We start from the raw sequence: 21,480 nt of genomic DNA, 5'->3' as shown, positions 1-21,480 counted from the left end.
AGTGCTTTGAGATGAGATTTTAGAAATTAACAGATGTTCAATTATGTCTAAAATAGTTTTGACCTCACTTACCTACTCTGAAAATCCTTGAAATAGTAATGGTTTCGTATCTCACCCCAAACCACCAGCTTGCTTGACCCTATTGAAAGACCCAGAGTCTTGTTTAACTTTTTTTCAGTCCAAGGAGAAGAATGTCCTAGAAAGAATCCAAGAGTGGGCAGCCTCCAGATTCCCTACCAGCACAGTGGATTTGTCAGGTCCAATATTTGCCTTCCAAGATGTTGAGAATCTGTAAACAGCATCTGTGCTCCCATTTTAAAAGAGGAAAGAGGCTAGGGACAAAAAAGTTACCATTTATTAAATTAAGTTAATCAAATAAACATTTCATGAAACTCAAAGAAGGAGAAACTCTTTATGGATATAAAATGGTTTTCCCTAACTCTACACAGGTTCTAGTCATAATAATAAAGATGAAAATGATGATCATAGTTTAAATTTATTTAGCATTTTAACTCTTACAAAATGATTTATCTACATTATTTCATTTGATCCTCATACCGACCCTGTGAAGAAAGGGCTATTATTACCTCATTTCACACATGAGGATTCTAAGTCTCAGAGAAGTTAAATGAGTTTCCCAAGATCACATAGCTATTAAGTGTCTGAAGGTAGGATTTGAACCAAGATCTTCTTGACTCCAAGTCTAACACTCCATCCACCGTGCTTTCGTGCTACCATTCAAATGCCTCTTTAGTGGCTGCTAGACCAAAAGGACTTAATCGTCTGTGTCCGCTCATGTTATATGCCTAAGTAAGCATAGGGACTCAACACCCCAGCTCTGCTCTGGGCTCTCAGAGGAGCGAGGAGCTGAAAAAGCAGCCTGTGCTTGGAGGGGAGAGCCGAGAGGTTCCCCTGGAGCCTGTACAGACTAAATGAAATCTGACCCTTTTCATTCAGGGACCAAGCTAGGGCTGAGTCCCTTATAGATCCCCAGGAATGACTAACCCCATTTAAAACTCCTGTGTGCAGGCATTACGGAAGAAATAGCCGTGATTAGTGCTAATTCTAAGGAGCAAAAGTACACCTTCATGTGCTGCCTTTTAAAAATTCATCATGTAAAGAAAGCTGCCAGCTTCTGAGAATTGCCCATTTACATAACTAGCTGACTAAAATGGGATATTAGATAATGTTACAGGGCGGCTCACTCAATTTTAGCCCGTTCCCAGGATAGGAGAGTAATCCAGAAGCCCTCAGACAGCATGGTGTGTAGTCCTCTGGCCTGAAGCCATCCCATCGTGTTGTGTGATCCTGTCAGCACTCCCAAGCTAAGCAGATGTCAAGCCTGATCAGGAGGACGGGAGCCTTAGCCGCTCGCTAGAGCAAGTGAGGGGAGTTACGGCAAGTGGCGCGCTGTCTTTGGTAACAAACAGCATTTCTCCTTGAGCATCACAGCAGGGACCGTGTGCCGCCAAAGGCGCTGTCTTACAGATGAGACCACCTTAAGGAGACTGGAGTGAAGGAGGGTTTGGAAGGTGGAGGAAGCAATGTCATGGCCCTGGGGCTAAAGCAGGATTATGGGTGAGGGAGAAGGAAGGGGTCAGCTTTGATTCCATTCCTGGTTCTGTGCCTGACCTGGGATACCAGCTTTCCTCCTGGTCACGACTCCCCTCCCATCCACAGCACTAGGGTCTTTACAAAGGAGTGATCATGGAGCTCTTGGCAAACTGACATATGGGGTGGGATGAACATCTCCCCTCAGTGGACATGATGCACCAAAGAAAGAATTTGTGTTTGTTCCTTTGTTTTGCAGTGTTCCTGTTCCTATAGTCAGTTTAGAGAAAATTCCTAACCTAGTGAAGGCAGACGGTGCCAATGTCAAAATGAACTCAACAACCACTACTCCTGTGACCTCTGCCACCTCTTCCTCTGCTGTGCCTACCCCACCTTTAGTTAAACCGGTGTCGATGTCCAAGCCGGTGTCACCGTCACCAGAGAAGATTTTGAATGGCAAAGGAATCGTATCTCCCTCAGTAGACAAGAAACACCAAAATGGCACCAAAAGCAACAAGCCTTACAAGAGACTTTCAGGTAGGTCACAGTCCCTTTGGAGTATGGCAGCCTGCTGGCCCCTTACCCCTCCCCAGCGGAGGGGTCCCCACTCCTAGCAACCCAGGTGCCTCCGAGCCAGGCTGTTCATCCTATGAAAAGGAACTCCAGGTGTGATTGACCTGCAAAGAGCCCCCACTTGAGAAAACATACACTCATTCACAAAATCCCAGCTTAAAGTGGCTTTAGTGTTATTAGGATCCAATTAAATCCATCTCTTTGCTTAAGTACCCTGTGGTCCAGCCTGAATAACACCACGGAGGCGATTCCAACCACACAATAACAGCAACAAATCCGCATATTTCCAGGGCCATTGTAGCAATCTAGTTACGCACAGCCATCTTCTGCTGACAGGCTCATTGACTCCCTCTAGGAACTTTCAACAGTGGCTTAGGAGAGCTCCCAATGACGTCTCTCAAGGGGCTCAGCGGAGATTAGGGATGGTCATGCCAATAGGTTTCAAAGGACAAAATTCAGCCTCTGCCCTTTTCCATGGTAGATTTCCAAGTTCATTCTGGGTTTCTTGCTCCTGCTTCTGCCACTTGATTGGTTCAGTGTTCTCTTTAAGAAAAGCCCAAGCTGGAGCTGTTGACAGTAACCTTTGTGGTCAGGATCAGCTTCGCTGCTCCAAGGGCAGTCACTTGAGCAGCCCTGCCTGGCCACCCCCGAATTGGTTCCCTGTAGGACTGGGTGATCACTTGCACTGTTGCTGGGTTGTTTTGGGGGGGTTTTGGTTTTCCCCCAGCAGGATTCCTCATGTGAATGGGGCATTCTCAGCTCAAATGCCACAGAAGACAGTGTGGGTGCAAATATCATATTGACCAGAAACTAAAAGAAAGAACAGGGGGGGAGGAAGAGGCTGTAAAAAAAAAAATACTATCTGGAGTAGAAACACAATTGCAAATAAGATTCTGGACCCTGTATATTCCAGAGAAAGCTAGTGAATCAAGTTTGATAGCCTTAAGTACTCAGTGTGTGCTATTCATCAGCATATACTGTTCATTCCCTGGCAAGGTTTGGGGTGAGGGGCTCCAGTTTTCTCCTTGTGTCTGATGCTGCCTCACCAGACTCTATGCCCCTGACTATTCTTCTGAATGGGAATTTACAGTTTTGACTCACAGAAGTGAATCGAAAAGTTTTGGGGTTTTTTTGTTTTGTTTTGTTTTTAATTTTTTTGAATAATACAGTTGTAGACATGATATATCCAAAGACATTTACTTCATTTCTATGTGCAAATAAATATGTGACCTTGGTTTTCATCCTGCACACCAGTCTGGATTTTTAGAAATACTATTTGGGAGAAGCATAGGGAAAGAAGAGCTATTGTTATTGGTTTGGTTGGTTGGGGGGGGTGGGGGGTTATGGTATATTTTTTTCTCTCTCTGCCTTTCTTCCTTTTTTCCCACCTCTCTCTCACATTTGGCAGCCATCATTCTGCCCTTGCCTGAATGGCCCATCTCCAAAGCAACGTGAAGTGTTTGCTTTGTGTGTGTGTGTGTGTGTGTGTATGTGTGAGAGAGAGAGAGAGAGAGAGAGAGAGAGAGAGAGAGAAATAGGGCTCCATGCCAAGGTGGGCTGAGTGCCTTCCACCTCAGCTTCTTTCTTAATGACTTGAGAGCAGCTCACAGGGAAAGGGTGCCCCTAGTCCTGTTTTCAGCTCTTAAAAATAAAGCAAAAATAAAAGGCACTTTGGCTGAAACCTGCTGGGGAGTTTGGCTTTGAACTAAACGCTGTTTTATTCACACCCCTCCTCTACCCCTACCCCACCCCCTACTCCCATCTCCATTTCTTTAAAATGGAACACTTCCATTCAGTAGCTTCAGACTTTGTACCAGCAACCCTGCAGGCAGCTTTTCAGAGTCTGAGCAAAATCTGCTCAGTTTACAACTCCCCTTACCCTTGCTGCCCTTCCCCCAAGCCACTCTCCTCCATTCTAGAAACCCTCAGGAATTCTTGAGGACTCCCCATTAAGTTCATTTATCCCATATTCAGTGTCTACTTCCACAAACCCCACCACCATCCATATTCAAGGGAACCTTTGTTATGATAATCTGAAAAAGAATAGTTAAACAAACATAGAATAACTTTGAAGTTTGTAAAGTACTTTACATGCATGCATGCTCTCATTTAATCCTCATGAAAGTGATGCTGGTTCTGCTGCTATCCTAGCATACATTTGAGAAAACTGAGGCTAAGGAAAGTTATGTGCCATGTCAGGGGTCATGTAGCTAGTAAGTGTCTGAAGCAGGTCATCCTTACTCCACTTCTCTTCTTTACTCCTTATACCCTGCCACCATAGCAGATCAAGTCTTAGCCTCTTCTTTTTGTAGATGAACAAACAAAAGAAAAGAGATGACATGACTTGTCTGAGGTCTAACAGCTAGTTAGTGGCAGAGCTGAGAGGAAAGAAAACCCAGATCTTCTGACTCCTAGTCATTCAGTCCATTGTTCTTTCCATTGCCTCACTCTACAAGAGATGCCTTTTAGGATGAGGCCAAGGCCTTCAGAAGGGAATAATCGTAGAATTTTAGAGCTATAAAGAACCTTCAATATCATCTAAAACAGCCACCTTCATTTTATAATGGAGACATTAGGTGAAGAGATTAAATTACTTGCCTTAGAAACCTGTAACTAGTTAGTAGTGCAGCTGAGAAAAACTAGGGCTCAGCACATGGAGCCCAGGGTTCTTTCTATGACACCACATTCTCCCTCTTAAATAGAGCAGCAAATTTTCAACTGCATCTCAATAAACCCACAGGAAGTTCCTGAGGAGCGTCCTGGACTCTGCTTTCCAAGAAGCTAGCCAGGAAAATTGCTGCATTGATAGGCTGCATTAGAAGAGTCCTGACCTCCAGGAATAGATACCTTTGTGGTGCAGAGCACATCTTCAATATGGTGTTCATCCCTGTGAGCCACATTAAAAGAAAGGAAGGATGGGAAGCTAGGTGGCTTAGTGGATTACAGAACCAGGCTTGGAGTCGGGCAGACAGGGGTTCAAATCTGATTTCAGACCCTCCCTAACTATGTGACCCAGACAAGTCACTTAACCCCAGTTGCCTAGCCCTTACCTCCCTTTTGCCTTGGAAAGAGACTTAGTCTTCTTGACTCTAAGACAGAAAGTAAGGGAATAAAATAAAATAGAAAGAAGTGGAAGTCTCCAACATAGGGTAACCAGGGTGATCATAGAATCATAAATAGATCCAGAGCTGGAAACAAGTCTTGGAGCCATTCAGTCCAACACACATCCCTTTTATAGTTAAGGAAACTGAGACCCAGGAAAGTTAAGTGATTTGCCTTAAAGTCACATAAGGAGTGTCAGAGGTGGGATTTGAACTTGTGTTGAAAGGTCTCAAATTCATACCATAAAAAGGGTTAGGTGAAAGAACTGTGATTGTTTAGTTTAGAAAAAATAAATTAATTGGAGACAAGATCACTTTCTTCATATATTTGAAGGGTTTTCATATAAAGAGGGATTCGACTTAAACTCTGCATGGTACCAGAAGACAGTACCAGGAACAAGGGATAAAAGTTCCAGAGGCATGTTTAGGTTTGACGTAAAAAAAAATGCCTAAAAATTAGAACTGTCCAAATGTGGGAATGTCCTATGTCAGAAAAAGTAGATTCCTCCCTTCTTTGGAGGTCCTGAAGCAATGGTTGGATAAGAATATACTCAGTTGATTAGAGAAAGATTTTTCCCCCAGCCACTGATGTGCCTTCTAGCCCTGAAACCCTTTGATTCTGTGATTCCTGCTAAACCAGGTTCAACTGGGAAAATTGAGAATGAACACCATGGAAATGTCACATATCCCCAAAGAAGTGACTGTTTCAAAGAAATTGTCAAGTCAAACTTTTGCCTTTTATTAACGTTGATGGCCCCCATCAAGAAAATAAGAAAAGGAAGCTAGCTAAAGACTCTAGTCAAAAACGACAACAATGGTAGCTATCATTTATAAAATGCTTTAAGATTTGCAAAGTACTTTACCAATATTGTTTCATTATATTCCCACAACAACCCTCAGGGGTAGTTATTTATTATTACCCCCATTTTGCCAATGAGGATATGTGACTTGTTCAGGGTCATATAGCTAGGGTCTTCCTGACTCCAAGTTCAGTGTTTTATACACTGTGCTGCCTACTTGCTTCTAAATATTTATTAAGTGCTTACCATGTGCCTGCCTCTATGCTAACCATTGATTGGGAATACAAAGGAAAGCAGAAATAGCCCCTGCCTTCAGGGATTTCAGAGTCTGATGGGGGATAGAACATGCATGCAACTATGCACAAACAAGATATATGCTGGATAAATCAGAGAAAAGTAACAGAGGGAAGGAATTAACTTTAAGAAGAACTAGGAGAGGCTTCTTACCAAAGGTGGGATTTTAGCTGGGATGTGAAGGAAGTCATTTTATTGATTAGATAGATAGATAGATAGATAGATAGATAGATAGATAGATAGTTGGTAGGTAGGTAGGTAGGTAGGTAGGTAGGTAGGTAGGTATGTAGATATAGGTGGAGAGCATTCCAGGCATGGAGGGCAGCCAGTAAAAACATACAAAGTGGAGAAGTGAATATCTTGTGCAAGGAATAGCAAAGACATGATTGGATCATAGATTACTCAGAGAGAAGATATAAGAAGAGTGGAAAGGCAAGAAGCCAGTTACTTTATGAAGAGTTTAAAAGCTAAATGGAAGTTTATATTTGATTCTGACTGGAGTTGATTGAATAGGGGAGCAACATGGTCAGACCAGTGCCTTAGGATCATCTTTCCTTGGGTCTATCTTCTGTCATCCAGGGACATCAAGCACAATAGCAAGCCTGGACCCAGTAATGGCTTTGGGACTCTCCTCTTCCTGTACCTTCCAGGAGGCCCACTCAAACATGAGAAGTTAGCCACCCAAGGCTGCTCTTTGTAATTCCTTTGGAGCAGTATCTTCCCTGGAGCAACAGCACCCAAGTGAGGTTCCCAAAAAGGTATGGAGAGTAAACATGTGCCCTGGACCTCCAAGGGGTCATCACAACCAACCCCAGAGCCCACTAGTTTTCTTCCACTTTCTAAAAGATGGTGAATAGAGTTTATCCACTCAGGTTATACCTTGGCCATACATTCTAAAAGATGTTTGTGTGGGCAATAAGAAGGGATTTTGGTGGTTCCAGATGGGGTAATGGTCCACCAAAAGGATTAAGCATAAGCAGGCATCTCCGAAGTGTGCTTAACATGATCACTCAGCATTAACAGTGGGATGAGTATTTGTAGGACCTTGTGAAAGCTACTCTCTCAATCTTCTGTCTTTCCAACTAATCAAACCAGGATTTGCTGTCCCTATCCTGACCAGAAACAACTGCTGATAAGTGCATAGGAGGTGTCTGCCCACTAGTGACCTGCAGCTTCAGTATTTCTTTCTCTGTCTCTCTCTGTCTCTGTCTCTGTCTCTGTCTCTCTCTCTCTCTCTCTCTCTCACACACACACACACACACACACACACACACACACACACATACACACACATGCACACGCACCACTCACTCACTTATTTATTCCCTTGCCTCTTGCCTGGGATGCTGCCAGAAGTGTGCCCTGGACAGAAAGGGTTGAGTGTTTGTTTTTGTTTTCCTATGATAGCTCAGATTCTGATGGAGAGACATAATGGCCTCCTTGAATAAAGCACTGGCCTCAGAGTCAGAAAGACCTAGATTCAACTGCCCTCACACCCCCCTCCCCACTCTCACCCCACATATACTGGCATGTGACCCAGAGCAAGTTACTTAACCTCTCAGTTCCCAAGGCAATTCTCTGAGACTCTTAAGTGGCAAAGGAAATCCTGACCTGCATTAGTAGAGAGAGTTTTCTCAACTGGGAGTTCCCTATCCCAATGAAATCACAGGTTGAGTTTAATTATTTTATTTTATCTTTTCTCTTGATAAAGGACACTGATTTATGTTATGTGTTCATTTGAAAATGTGATTTTTTTCTAATAAACACTGTATTTTAAAAAATGGTTCCAAGGGCAACCTTGCTACGGGGGAGGGGGGGTGTTTTTAACAAGAGAGGAGATACAGGGAAGAGGATATTTCAAAGGAACATTCTCTAGTTAAAGGACTATAAAGTATAGCAGGTAAAAGAGATTCAAGTTTTAAATTTAGAACCGCTCAGTAAATGATGACCTCTCACTCCTCAGGTGACCCTTCTTTGCCCATAGCTTGGTTTGCCTGGAAACCCAAATACCTAGATTTTTGACATCACTGCTTTAAATTCCGCACGATTTGCTGGCACCACAGTCTTTCCTTGTCTTCCCTGAGAGCCCTTTGTCCTGTGCCCATCCGTAGTGGCAGGTCTAACAAACTCCCTGCATTCAGAAGGAAATATGTCAGTTTCCTCTAAGTGTTTCTCAAGGAAAATAAAAGGTAAAAGCATTTTATCTGCTGGTTGAGTAAACAGATTGCCTGACAATGTCTTGCTCATTAGGGCAAATGTGCATTTTTTTTAATGTAGTCTTGATGCCAAATCCTCTTTAGTTTCCTTTTTCTTTCTTATTTTTTTTGTTTGTTTTTTTTAAACCAGAGAGAGAATTTGACCCAAATAAACACTGTGGAGTATTGGATCCTGAGACAAAGAAACCTTGCACAAGATCACTCACCTGCAAGGTATTTCTCTTTCCATAAAACAATACTTCCTGCTCTTGCTGGGGCCAGTTGTCGAAATGTTTGCATGTCACTCTGCACGCGGCAGGGTGTGGAACTTCGACACGACCCCCGGCTGTTCTTTGTAGGGAAATGCTTTCTTCTCTTTCAGCAGAGCAGAGTGCCTGCCTCCAGCAGGCTGGCGTTTTAAGGGAAAAAAATAGGCTTCCCTTGTCACTTGTGAGGCCAGACACTAAATCATATTTATAGGCACTCACAGGCACCGTTCTAAACCCTGCTCCACTCTTATGTATGCAGCGACAGCAGCACTGCTGAGAGCAAACCCTGTAGTAAAGATGACATGCATTGCCTCAAATCCAGCAACACCTGGGCTGCCAGTGGAGTAGCTGACCAAAAGCAACTGTCATTGGGCAACCAAAAGCCCCAGTTAGCATCCTGAATGGAGATAGGAGCTCCTCCCCTTCTCTGTTTTGGGGCTCTGTTGTACTGGGACTAAGGGAGCCAGCTGGCCTTTGCCATGAATTATGGTGTGACTCTAGCTCCTTTGAGTTGCTTTTTTCAGCAAAGTTGATTGGATGGTGTCCATTATGAAAGTTGTCATTTTATGCCATTTTTAGATAAAGCTTCCGCTTCTCAGCCATGTACATATTGGGCACCGTTTAACCTAGCACTCGGCGTACTGGTTGCATCTTTATAGCTGCAGAAAGCCGTTGCCTGAAAGTTGACTTTTCAGCATCTCTTCATTTCCTTGAATTGCAATTTCAGAAATAGAGGGAGTGGGGAAGCAGGTGTACGTACTGACCAAAGAAGCTGCTTTTTTGATCCTCCTTTCCTTCTAGACACATTCACTTAATCATCGGAGGGCAGTCCCAGGCCGGAAAAAGCAATTCGACATCCTTCTGGCGGAACACAAAGCTCGGTCCAGGGAAAAAGAAGTCTCTAAAGACAAAGAGCATCTCCCATCATCAACGAGGGAAACACATCCGATCCAGCCTATACCAGCACAAGATTCTCTTTTGGGATCTTCAGTGAACTCTGGGCCAGAACTTAAAGTAGCATCTCCTGCAAAATCCAGACCACCTAATTCTGTACTTCCTAGGTAAGTCCTAGGGAACAGTCTTTGTCATGCTCTGGGGCCATGATAGTGTTTCTGATGGCACAGAGCCAGGTATCATATTGCATGTGTTTCAGTGTAACAAGACTCAATCCATTAGAGTTTTGGCTTCCTTTAACCTGACAGAAGAGAACAAGTGCCGTGTCAGTCACTAGTTATTTTATCTAGTCATCTACTGGTTGTCATCTTTGTTATGGACGTCAGGAGAGAGAATGGAACAAATGCTAAAAGGGCATCCTTTAGACCAGAGATATCAAACTCAGCTTCTAGGTGGTTTGGCCAAGCAAAACTCCCTAGTTAGGCACGAACTAGACTAAAATGTAATAGGGGAAGCATTGAGAGCCAGGCCTAGAGACAGGAGGTCCTGGATTCAAATCTGGCCTCAGATATTTCCTAGCTGTGTGACCCTAAGCGAGTCACTTAACCCCCATTGTCTAGCCCTTACTGCTCTTCTGCCTTGGAACCAATACACAGTATCAATTCTAAGATGGAAAGTAAGGGGTTTCTTTTTTAATGTAACAGGGAAATATTTAACAAAATAAAGTCTAATACAACATGTAATGTTAATTTGTGGTTTTCTTAGTCAATATGCATCCCACAGAGATCTATTTCTATTTGAGTTTGCTACAACTGCTTTAGAGCGATCAGTGTATGTATCTTAGGCCATTTCAAATTCACATCAATTAACTGCATTTCTTGAAATCTTTGGGACTTTCCCAGAAGCAGGCTGAAATGAAAATTAAGAGACCAGAAGACATTCTCCTCTCAGTTCTTCCCACACAGAGGAACTGTTCCTTCTCGCAAGGCATTGCCCTTGGGAACAATTAATTCACTTTGGTTGGGCTCCATTTTACCATCTTGGACAGAAATGTGAGAACAGGAAATATGGAATTCAAAGTCATTTGGATTTTTGAGCAGTTACAGATAGATGTGTTTCTTTTGCTGTGGAAAATAAAGTGCTATTTTGAGCATCAAAATGATTTCTAGTTACAAAAGTGACGAGATAGTATGCCATGCTCATGGGGGCTTCTGCTCAGAAAGCAAATGAGTATGAGATGAGCTCAGGGAGAGGGATAGAAAAGGTTGCATTTTTTTAAAGGAGAAAAACTGGAAGAAGAACCTTTTTCAGCAGTTGTCATACAATTAACAATCCCTCTGGATCATTTCTGTTGCTTTGGTGTTTGTTTCTGGTCCAGTGTGACTAGTAGCGTGAGTCCCCTTGTCTCTGTTTCTTATATAAAGCTCTGACTATCCATCAGCTTGACACAGGTTGGCATTGCCATTATTGTAACCACTATCAATATCATCAGGTTCATCGTTATAACTGGCCATTTACATGGCACTTTCTAAGTGTCCGTTGCTTTACAATCATTTTATTATGCTCCTTACTATGGAGTTGGAAGTTATCTGAAAGGCATCTGGACTTGTGGTCACTATTTCACAATGAGACACCTGTTTCACACCTTCAGGTTGGGTATTAGTCCCTTCCCTGCCCCTTATTTTGTCTGTTTATATACCTGCTTCTATAGTACTCTTCCAACAAGAAAAATTTAGTTAGGAATCAGTCCTTACGCCAATTATGAGCACATGTGTATCCCTTCCTTCTTTATTTTTCATTTTCATTATATTTCAAAGAAATGTGTGTCTGTGGAAACTACATAGATTTAGATGCTCTTAATCTAGTGACTGGGGGAGTAGGCATGAAGTCAGAGGGGATGGGAGAAGGGCATGTCATTGGAAATGTACAAATAATGAGCACAGTTCCAAAGCTATCAGTCTCATTTTTCAAGGTTTAAATTGGCAAGGAAAACACAACCCCAAACTTGTTACAGAGCTCATGGGGAGTCCTATAGGCTTCCTATAAATGTTCAGAGCTGTGAACAAAACTCCATGCTATGTAATCTATAGAAGACTGAACTTACATAAAGAGTTTGGTGTAATCAAGTTAAACTTATAATCATTCTGAAACTTTTTAATGATTGGCATAGTAGTTATGGTACATCTTGTATAAATGATAAGTAATTCTGGTAAATGAATGTAATCAATATTACTTTTATATAGCTAGCTAGGTTTTGTAAAAGTTTTATCTTTGTTGCTTCTGTGGTATCTATAAATAGCATCAATATAGTTGGTTTTCCCTGATTTCATGTACAATTTAATCCTAATTGCATTCATACATAAACACATTCATTAAAAGATAAAGTTCTGGAAAACAGCTTCAGAATATTCAGGGTTCCCTGTGCCCAATTCTTCTTTCCCTTATGTCTCAGAGATAAAGTTTTCTGTGTTTTCACTGGTGTGTTCATTCGTTTTTTCCTTTGTGCCCCAAATCCAACTAGGAAATCTTTGGAGCACATAGCCTAGCCATGGTGACAAACCTACAGCGCACATGCCAAAGTGGGTACTCAGAGCCCTCTCTGTGGGCATGCACACCATTGCCCCACCACAGAGTTCCCTAGATTTCATTACTAGAAAGCCAGAGTTCTCAAAAGTTCATTACTAGAATTACAGGTCCAGGGTAATCCCCTTCCCCTCGCCTGAGGACATTTCACACATCACCCACCCTTCTAAAAGGTTCACCATCTCTGGGGCTTCCTCTTCAAAGTTAGCCCTAGCTGTCCATGGTGCTGGAGAGCTCAAGGCAGAAAATCCTGTGGCATGAAGCTAGTAATAGCCAGATAGATGGTGAAAATCAACCAGATAGGAGTAATTTGTGCTTAGTGAGGCAAGGCCCACTAGATCCTGGTACTGCTCCAAGCAGTCTTTAAGATTAGCCTGCTATGAACAATTAAACCCAATTTGGCAAGCAAGATGCCAGTCTCGCCTGCTGAACACTTGGACCTGCCCTTTGCATGGGATGATCTCTTACTGGTGAGGCTATGAACCCATTCTCACCAGATATTGGGAAATCCCCCAAACTAATACTACCATAAAGAGCCATTAATTCTGAACTCTTTTGCTTACTAGATGAGTTTCCTCAATCAAGGAACTTCTTTCTCTGATTTTCAATTTTCTGCTTCCTACTTTGCATAACATAACAAAAAATTATCAATATAAAAGTGTACTGCGGAGGGGGGTGGTGATGGTAATCACTTGTGAGCAATGATAGGTAGTATAATGGATGGGATCATTGGATCTGGAGTCAAGAATACTTGAGTTCCAATCCCTTCTCAGACACTTCACCAGCTGTGGGACCTCAGACAAGTCACTAAACCTCTTCCTGCCTCAGTTTCCTCATCTTTATAATAAGGATAATAATAGCATCCATCTCTGAAAGTTGTGAGAATCAAATGAGATAATATTTATGCAGCACTTAGTATAGTGTCTTGCCCATATTAGGCACTGCTAACTATCATCATCATATTATACACATAGACTCACTTACCCTTTATTGATTTCAAGTGTTCTAGAAGAGGAAATGCAGCTCTTAACAGAATTATCAAGGACCTATGAGATCAAATTTGAATCTTCTTGAATTGGAAACCCAACTTTCTTTTTCCTATCCTCTGCTGCCCTCTGCCACTTTATTTCCTGTTTGACTATATGCATATTTCTTAACCTTTCTGGGCCTCTTGTCTGTACAGAAAGGGAATTGGATTAGCTGACCTTTATAATTCCAGCCAACTCTAAATCTATGATTCTATGAATAGCATTATCAAATTCCCTTCCCACCCTGTCTTCAAGTTTTGGTTATTTGTGCTGTCCCCAAGTTTTTTTCATAGTCTCTAGGAAAAAAACTAGGCTCCAGAGTTGGTAGGAGAAGTGATCTTTCTCCAGGTTTCCCTGAACCAAATTGGACAAAGTAGCAAGGTCAAATTTGCCTTCCAGATTAGAGTAGGATGGTGAGGGTGTATGGTGGTGAGATGGCAGCTAAAGTATATAAGCTTGGGGGAAGCTGGGTGGCTCAGTGAATTGAGAGCCAGGCCTAGAGATGGGAGGTCCTGGGTTCAAATTTGACCTCAGACACTTCCTAGCTGTGTGACCCTGGGCAAGTCACTTAACCCCCATTGTCTAGCCCTTTCTACTCTTCTTCCTTGAAGCCAATACACAGTATTGATGTTAAGACAGAAGGCAAGATTTTTTTTTAAATAATGATAATAAATTAAGTATATATCTTCATCACCACCTTCCCCAGGCCAAGACCCCTACTGCTTACCACTGTCCCTCCCAAACCCTGCCTCTCCTAATACATAAACTGGCTGGAAATGCCTCACCTTGTACCAATAGATAGAACTCTGCCTTGGTCTAGAAGTTGAGTAAGAATCTTTTATCACCTATTCCCAAGTCTACCCCTGAAAGGAATATACCTATGAAAAGAAAAAGACACAGTCCCTGATTTTCTCTCCCTGCATGCAGATCATTTTCATGTGGGAACCACACATCTGAGAATATACCTACACCCTCTAGTAGCTACCATTAAGGAAACAAAAGGGCTTTAAAAAGGAAAATCTGCAGATTCCACAGTTTACCTGTAGATTTTTGCTGTGAACCTATTCTCACCAGATATTGGGATTCTCCCAAACTAGTGCTTCTATAAAGAGTCATTAATTCTCAGCTCTTCTGCTTACTAGCTGTGTTTCCTCAATCAAGGAACTTCTCTCTCTGATTTCCAGTGAGAAGGCCACTTCACAATTTTGTTTCATAGGATTATAGATATATTATCTGGAATGCACTTCTAAAACCATCTGGTCCAACCTCTCCTATTTTACAGATGAAGAAACTGAGGGAGTTTAAGTGTTCTGCTCAAGGTCACACAAGTAAGCCCTCAAAGGTGGAGTTTGAACTCAGGTCCTCTGGCTCCAAAGCCAGTGTGCTCTTTCCATTGTAATCATATGGCTTCCCCATGTTCTGCAACCAACCATTCTTTTTACCTTCAATCATAACCAAATAAATAAAAGTTTTGTGGTTGAAGGGTTTCAGGAAGACTAACAGAGTGATTTATTTCCTTGGTCTTTGCCTTTTTGCTCCCAGTGATAGAGGCTATATTTTCCTACTCATCAAAAAGTGATCTGATTAATAATGAAGCCAAGGTGTTTCTTTTAGGAAGCCAGAAAACCCCCAGGAGCTTTTCTTTTAAAACACCTATCTTTGGAAAACTCTGATTTGAAATCAAGCCCATAAGACCAGGTCAGATTTCAAAAAAATAAAGAATTCAGAGTGAAAATGAGAAGAAAAGAGCATCAATAAACAGCACTGTCATTCTCATGTGACTTAAAAGAACAACCATCAAGGCAGAAGAGAAAAAAAACAGTAGCAAGAATTCCATTCTTAAAAACTTCCTGACTCCTTCCATCTTTCCTTACCCACTTTCCCCACCTGCTGAAAGAGAGTAAAAGGTAAAGAAGTGATTAGGAAGGAAGGAAGGAAGGAAGGAAGGAAGGAAGGAAGGAAGGAAGGAAGGAAGGAAGGAAGGAAGGATGATGGAAGGAAGGAAGGATGATGGAAGGAAGGAAGGAAGGAAGGAAGGAAGGAAGGAAGGAAGGATGATGGAAGGAAGGAAGGAAGGAAGGAAGGAAGGAAGGAAGGAAGGAAGGAAGGATGATGGAAGGAAGGAAGGAAGGAAGGAAGGAAGGAAGGAAGGAAGGAAGGAAGGATGATGGAAGGAAGGAAGGAAGGAAGGAAGGATGATGGAAGGAAGGAAGGAAGGAAGGATGATGGAAGGAAGGAAGGAAGGACAGATGATACTTTTACTAGTTGGGTCTGCTACTTCTTTGGAAGACTGCAGTGCTGTCATGGAAAACCTGTATCAGATTACTTGCCATCTCAGGGAGGGAATTTGTATCACAAAATATCAGAAAACAAATGTTAAAAATGTTTTCCCACATGTACTTACTATGGCTTTTTGGTTATTGTTGTTGTTGTTTTTAAACAATTTACCCATAATACAGATTGGAGTAGCTTTTGTTTTAGTGGGGGGTTTTTTTTGCTAAAGCATGCCACTGAGCAGATCTTATTCTAAAGCCACTTATGTTCATTGAATAAGCAACACTTACATGATGTGGGACTTGCTACTTTTTTTTTTTTTTTAATAAAACCCTTACCTTCCGTCTTGGAATCAATACTGTGTATTGGTTCCAAGGCAGAAGAGTGGTAAGGGCTAGGCAATGGGGGTTAAGTGACTTGCCCAGGGTCACACAGCTGGGAAGTATCTGAGGCCAGATTTGAACTAGGACCTCCCATCTCTAGGGCTAGCTTTCAGTTCACTGAACTACCCAGCTACCCCCAGGACTTGATACTTTAAAAGACATTTGTCTAGCTAGTAGCATCATCTGAGAGGCATTCATTTTTTTCATGCCAATATAATATGACAGTACCATAAAGTAAGTGTTTAGCAGCAAAAAGGGTACTGGGTCTTAGTTCTTCACCAAGAGGAATCTGTAACACAATGAAATCATTAGTCCAGTCCTTGTCCCCAAGATACAAATCAAATGCTATATATGACATGAAATCAATTTTATAAGAAGTTTCTTCTCCATAGATTTGGTTAATGCAAATGTATTAACCAGGTTTGATTATCATTATCTGAAGTTGGAAAACAAACTTCCTTTAAAATAGATTTCTTGTCTTACAAAGATTTTTATTTTATATTAGGGGATAATGTTTGCACGAATGATTTCATTGGTCTAGGGAACCCCTGGAGACAAACTTTCTCCACCAATGATGTTTTGGCACCTTCTCTGAAACTTATAGTCTTAAGGTTTCTTAACCCGAGATATATATACATAGATTTCAGATGGTTTATAAACTTGGATGGCAAAAAAAAACACATCTTTATTTTCACTCATCTTTAATTGAAATTTAGCCTTTCCTTCAAACACACATACATTTTGATTATTCTGAGAAATTAATTTAATTTGTATATTTATTTAATTTATTTAAATTAATTTAATTATTCTGAGAAATAGTCTGTAAGCTTCACCAGATTGTCAAATAGGTCCATGACATAAAGAAAGTTAAGGATCTGTCTTAGAGAGCTACCTAGACTACTAAGATTAAGTGTTTTGTCCTCCAGACACTTAATCTCAGTGGATGAGGCAGCTCTCTTAAGTCAGATTCTTAACTTCACCATGCTGCATTTCTTGGCATCTTCTATTGTATTTTTTCACCTTTTTCATGTATTATGCCCCAGAGTCAATTGGAGCCCAGAATAGAAGCATCTGAAAATCTAGAATTCATGTCACTGACACATGGTGTCTCTGGATCAATCAGTTGTCCTTTCCAAGACTAAGTTTTTCCATGTGCAAATTGTCAAAGGCAGTCTGATATATTAGATTGAGGTTCAAAGCCTGCTCTGATATATAATATCTATATGATTATGGGAAAATCTCATAACCTCTCAGTCCCTCTAGGAAACTCAGAAACTCTAAATTACAGAGGAATGATGTAGTAGTAGGAGAGAGTTTCTACACTCGGAACTCTATCTATATGGATGCAATCAATCAATCATCTGTACAAAAAAACAAACAAACTGGGGACAATGTTATTACCTTCTGTCCCCAAAGTATTATAAAGATTTATGAATTAAATCATGTAGTCTCTTAGAGAAATAGCTTGATAAATACAACATACAACCATTCAGACTTTGTGAAATTGAATAAAATCATGGATCTCAATAATATTGTTATTGTTCAATTTTTCCTTTATCCCTTAGACCATCATCTGCAAATAGCATAAATAGCACCACATCTTCAAATCACAGTGGATATGCATCAGAACTCCCACTACCCTCGATTGGAGGAGACCTAGCCAGCCGATTATCCAGTGATGAAGGGGAAATGGATGGAACAGAAGAGACAGAGAAGTTAGACTGTCATTATTCTTCACATCATCCTCGACCTCTTGGGGTAGGTTTCTTAATGTCTTCATCTCTTCCTTTTTCTTCTATGCTTCCCAAGTATTCAGCTCTCAGAGTTACAAGGCTCAGAGGCAAAATGAGAAGCTGGTAGCAGCAAGAGTCTTTGTGTTTGGAAAGTATGCTAACCCTTAAGGTTGAATGGCTGCCATAAAAACACCCTTGAAAATCCCATAAGAGAGAAAAGAGCTGCAGGCTGATTATGATCTTTTAAACTGCTGAGTATTTGTGGTCCACCTTGAAGCAGTAACACTTGAGGAATGATATTTATGTAAGTGCACTTGTACACTGAACTCATGGCCTCATCCATCTAAAAACGGAGCTTCGGCTTTCAAGGGCTGCTCTCACCCATCTGCTCAGAGAACTGTCTGTCTTAGCAGTACCCCCGTCTGCCTGCTCTGCTTGGATTTTCTTCCCTGTTGATTCTAAATTTTATTGTTATTAGTAAATGTGACCATATGGCACCAGAACCAAGGATGCTGTGTGTATGTCTATGAAGTGGGGGAGGAGGGATTATGTCAGAATGAGCAGATAAAAGGCAACTCTTAGAACCCTCAGCAGATATTTCGTAGATGAAGAAGGCCAATGGAAATTGATAAGGCATTTGTTGTCATTTAGTCATGTCCAACTTTTCTTGACTCGTGGACCATATCACACCAGTGCGGTCCATGGGGTTTTCTTGGCAAAGATACTGGAGTGGTTTGCCATTCCTTCTCCAGTGGATAAAGGCAAACAGATGCTAGGTGGCTTGCCCAGGGTCACACAATTAGTAAGTGACTAAGGTTGGATTTGAACTGATGTAAAAAATCTTCCTGACTCCAGGTCCATTACTCTATCCGCTGAGCTACCTAGCTGCCTCATATGGTGGTACAACAAGGTAATCCTGGAGACATTTTCATTTTTGACATGAAAATATTAGAAAGGAATTCACAGAGGTCATGTCAGTTGTATCTGGTGGGTGCATCAGGCTGGATTGTGGGTCTTTACCATCCCTGCCAACCACTGTCTCCCTCCTGTAGCCTGTGTTATTATTGGAAAGAATGGTCACAGCACATGGGCTACATAATTGAATCAACTGACCCTAACGTGGGTGGAGGGGGATGGTTGTTATTTATTTGATCCAGATTATTGCTTCCTCTTTTAAATAAGAGTATTGGAGTAGGTGACCCCTGAGGTCCTTTCCAGATTGAGTCTGTAACCCTATTACCTCTTGATTTTTATACATGTGAGGAAATTTGCTACTCACAGATAGCTAAAGACTTTGCCAGTCAGACAATGCAATGGCAGCAAGGGCCAACATTGGGTCAGAATAAAGGTATCCCTGTCCCTGCAAGACTCCCCAATAGTTCTGAGCCAGATTATGAAGTAAATGGGAAATAGTTTTGTTTATTTTTTATTTCTTAATAAATTTCCATATAAGTTTTCCGAAGTTATATAATCCATATAGTCTCCCTCCTTTCTTCCCTCCCCCTTCCAAGAGCTGACAAACAATTCAGTCTGAGTTATACATATATTATCACATAAAACATATTTCCATAGTATTCATTTTTATAAGTGAACAAACATATGCTCAAACAAACAAGTGATGAATCATGTTTTCATTTGCATTTCTACTCCAACCACTCTTTCTCTGGAATAGCATTCTTTTTCATAAGTCCCTCAGAATTATTCTGGATCATTGTAATGCTATTAGTAGCAAAGTCTTTCACATTTGATTGTTCCACAATATTGCAATTACTGTGAACAACATCCTCCTGGTTCTGCATATTTCACTCTGCATCAGTTCATGTCTTTCCAGTTGTATAAATGGAGATTTTGAACCTTTGACTTCATTCCCGAGACATCCTTAGTATTTCCCAAAATTCCCTATAATTCCTCCTGTGTCTCCACATTGGCAAGATCACATTATTGGTATTTAAGTGGATGTATGTATGCTCTTTTTTTGATCTGTGACCAGGCAGAATTCAGGCAGTTCTTTTGATTTAGTTATTATTAATAAAACTTTATAAAATATAATATTTAGTTATTACATATCAATTTTAATCTTTACACAGTTCTTTTTTAAATCATCTAGTTTATCATTCCTTATAGCACACTAGTATTCCATCACTATCATATCATAGTTTGTTTAGCCATTCCCCAGTTAAGTTCATTCCTTTAGTTTCCAATTATTGGCCACCATAGAAAGAGCAGCTATAAATATTTTTGTTAAGCAGGTCTTTTCTTATTAGTAAATGTTTAACAAAACAAATAAAAATACAATACAACATAGATAATAATAATAATTTGAAGTTTTCTAAGTTTGATGCCATTGGATTAGGGCATTTATAGGATGTTTTAGGGGGTAATGGTAGATCTTTTAAAAATAATATTCTATTTTTTCCCAATTGCATGTAAAAACAATTTTTAATGCTTTTTTTTTTAATTTTGAGTTTCAGATTCTTTCCCTTCCTCCCCCTAGACAGCAAGCAATTTTATATAAGCTATACATGTACAATGATGCAAAACATTTCCCTGTTAGTCATGATGTGAAAGAAAACTTAGACAAAAAAGTAAAGTGAAAAATAGTATCAATCTGCATTCCAACTCCCATAGTTTTCTCTTTAGGGGTGAATAGCATTTTTTATCATGAGTCTCTTAGGGTTATCTTGGATCATTATATTGCTGAGCATAGCTAAATCATTCACAGTTGAGCACTGTATAACATTGCTATTACTGTGCACAGTGTTCTCATGGTTTTGATCACTTTATATCTGTTTATGTAAGTCTTTCCAGGTTTTTCTGAAATCATCCTGTTCATCATTTCTTATATCACAATAGTTTTCCATTATAATCACATACCACAACTTGTTCAGCCATTATTGTGGTAGATCTAATACTGAAAAAGATCTTGCCTTTCCTAGGCTGTCATGACCAGAACGGTCTAGAAGTTTCTGAGTTCTGTAGATGAGCTGTCTTCTAAGTACCTTGCCTACTTTTCATGATCTCTGCCAAAGAATACAATTCTCTAAACAAAGGCTAAAGCAGAGAATGGGTGGTTATCAGAAAAATCAGCCTGTTCCATAGATTAAATATCCTGCCCATTAAGTATCCTGAAATAATCACCACAAGCTCTTGCTAGCTGGCTTCCAGGTTGGAAAAAACCTCACAATTTCTTTTTCCATTGGTAAATTCATCATAACCTAACATAGAAAATATTTTTCATGAACGGGCTCAGATTCAGGGCATAGTAAAATGTGAGTGTTCATTCCCCCTTTCCCCCCCAAAAGCATACATGCACATATGTGCTCACACACACAGAGAGAGACACAAAAACAGCAACAAGAAAGGGAAGTTTTCCCACTTCCTCTGGAGAACTGTTCCATAAGATGAGTCGATTTCAGGAAGAGTTTCCAGCCTGAGAGCTCAGCCAGTACTATATCTGGGATGAAGGCCAAAGAGCTGCTGGAAGTCTCAGAGGAAGGGAGAAAAGCTAAATTTGAGTTATAGAGTCATTTGCAAACTTACCTAAGCTTTTGATTCAGCCAAATGTCACCTTTTCACAGTCTCTTTTCATTTTCTATTGGTCCTCTAAGCCTTTTAGTATCATAATCAAATGGTATTTACTAACGGTTACAACCATATATTTCAGATTAATCAATTAGTCAATAAGTATTAAGTACCTACTACGTACAAGACACTGTGATACACACTGGGGAAATAAGTGCTAGAATGAAACACTACCCTATCACAGTGAATTTACATTCTAATAGGAAATACGAGTGTATAA

The 21,480-nt window shown here is 40.7% G+C and overlaps 1 protein-coding gene across 6 annotated transcripts in view; it reads left to right on the top strand.

Annotated features, from left to right (window-relative positions):
• The window catches only part of ATXN7L1 (ataxin 7 like 1), a 269,543-nt gene that overhangs the window by 227,486 nt on the left and 20,577 nt on the right, over positions 1 to 21,480 (top strand). For all 6 annotated transcript variants that reach the window (XM_056799515.1, XM_007504089.3, XM_007504088.3 and 3 more), the window contains 4 exons: positions 1,811 to 2,088; positions 8,666 to 8,748; positions 9,585 to 9,844; positions 17,511 to 17,703. In XM_056799515.1, the coding sequence (XP_056655493.1) occupies positions 1,811 to 2,088; positions 8,666 to 8,748; positions 9,585 to 9,844; positions 17,511 to 17,703 (814 nt within the window). The remainder of the gene's footprint in view (positions 1 to 1,810; positions 2,089 to 8,665; positions 8,749 to 9,584; positions 9,845 to 17,510; positions 17,704 to 21,480) is intronic.

Source organism: Monodelphis domestica, chromosome 5, assembly GCF_027887165.1.
Source record: "Monodelphis domestica isolate mMonDom1 chromosome 5, mMonDom1.pri, whole genome shotgun sequence".
Lineage (NCBI taxonomy): Eukaryota > Metazoa > Chordata > Mammalia > Didelphimorphia > Didelphidae > Monodelphis > Monodelphis domestica.
Note: the sequence above shows the minus strand (reverse complement) of the source record. Positions and strands in the feature narration are given on the sequence as shown.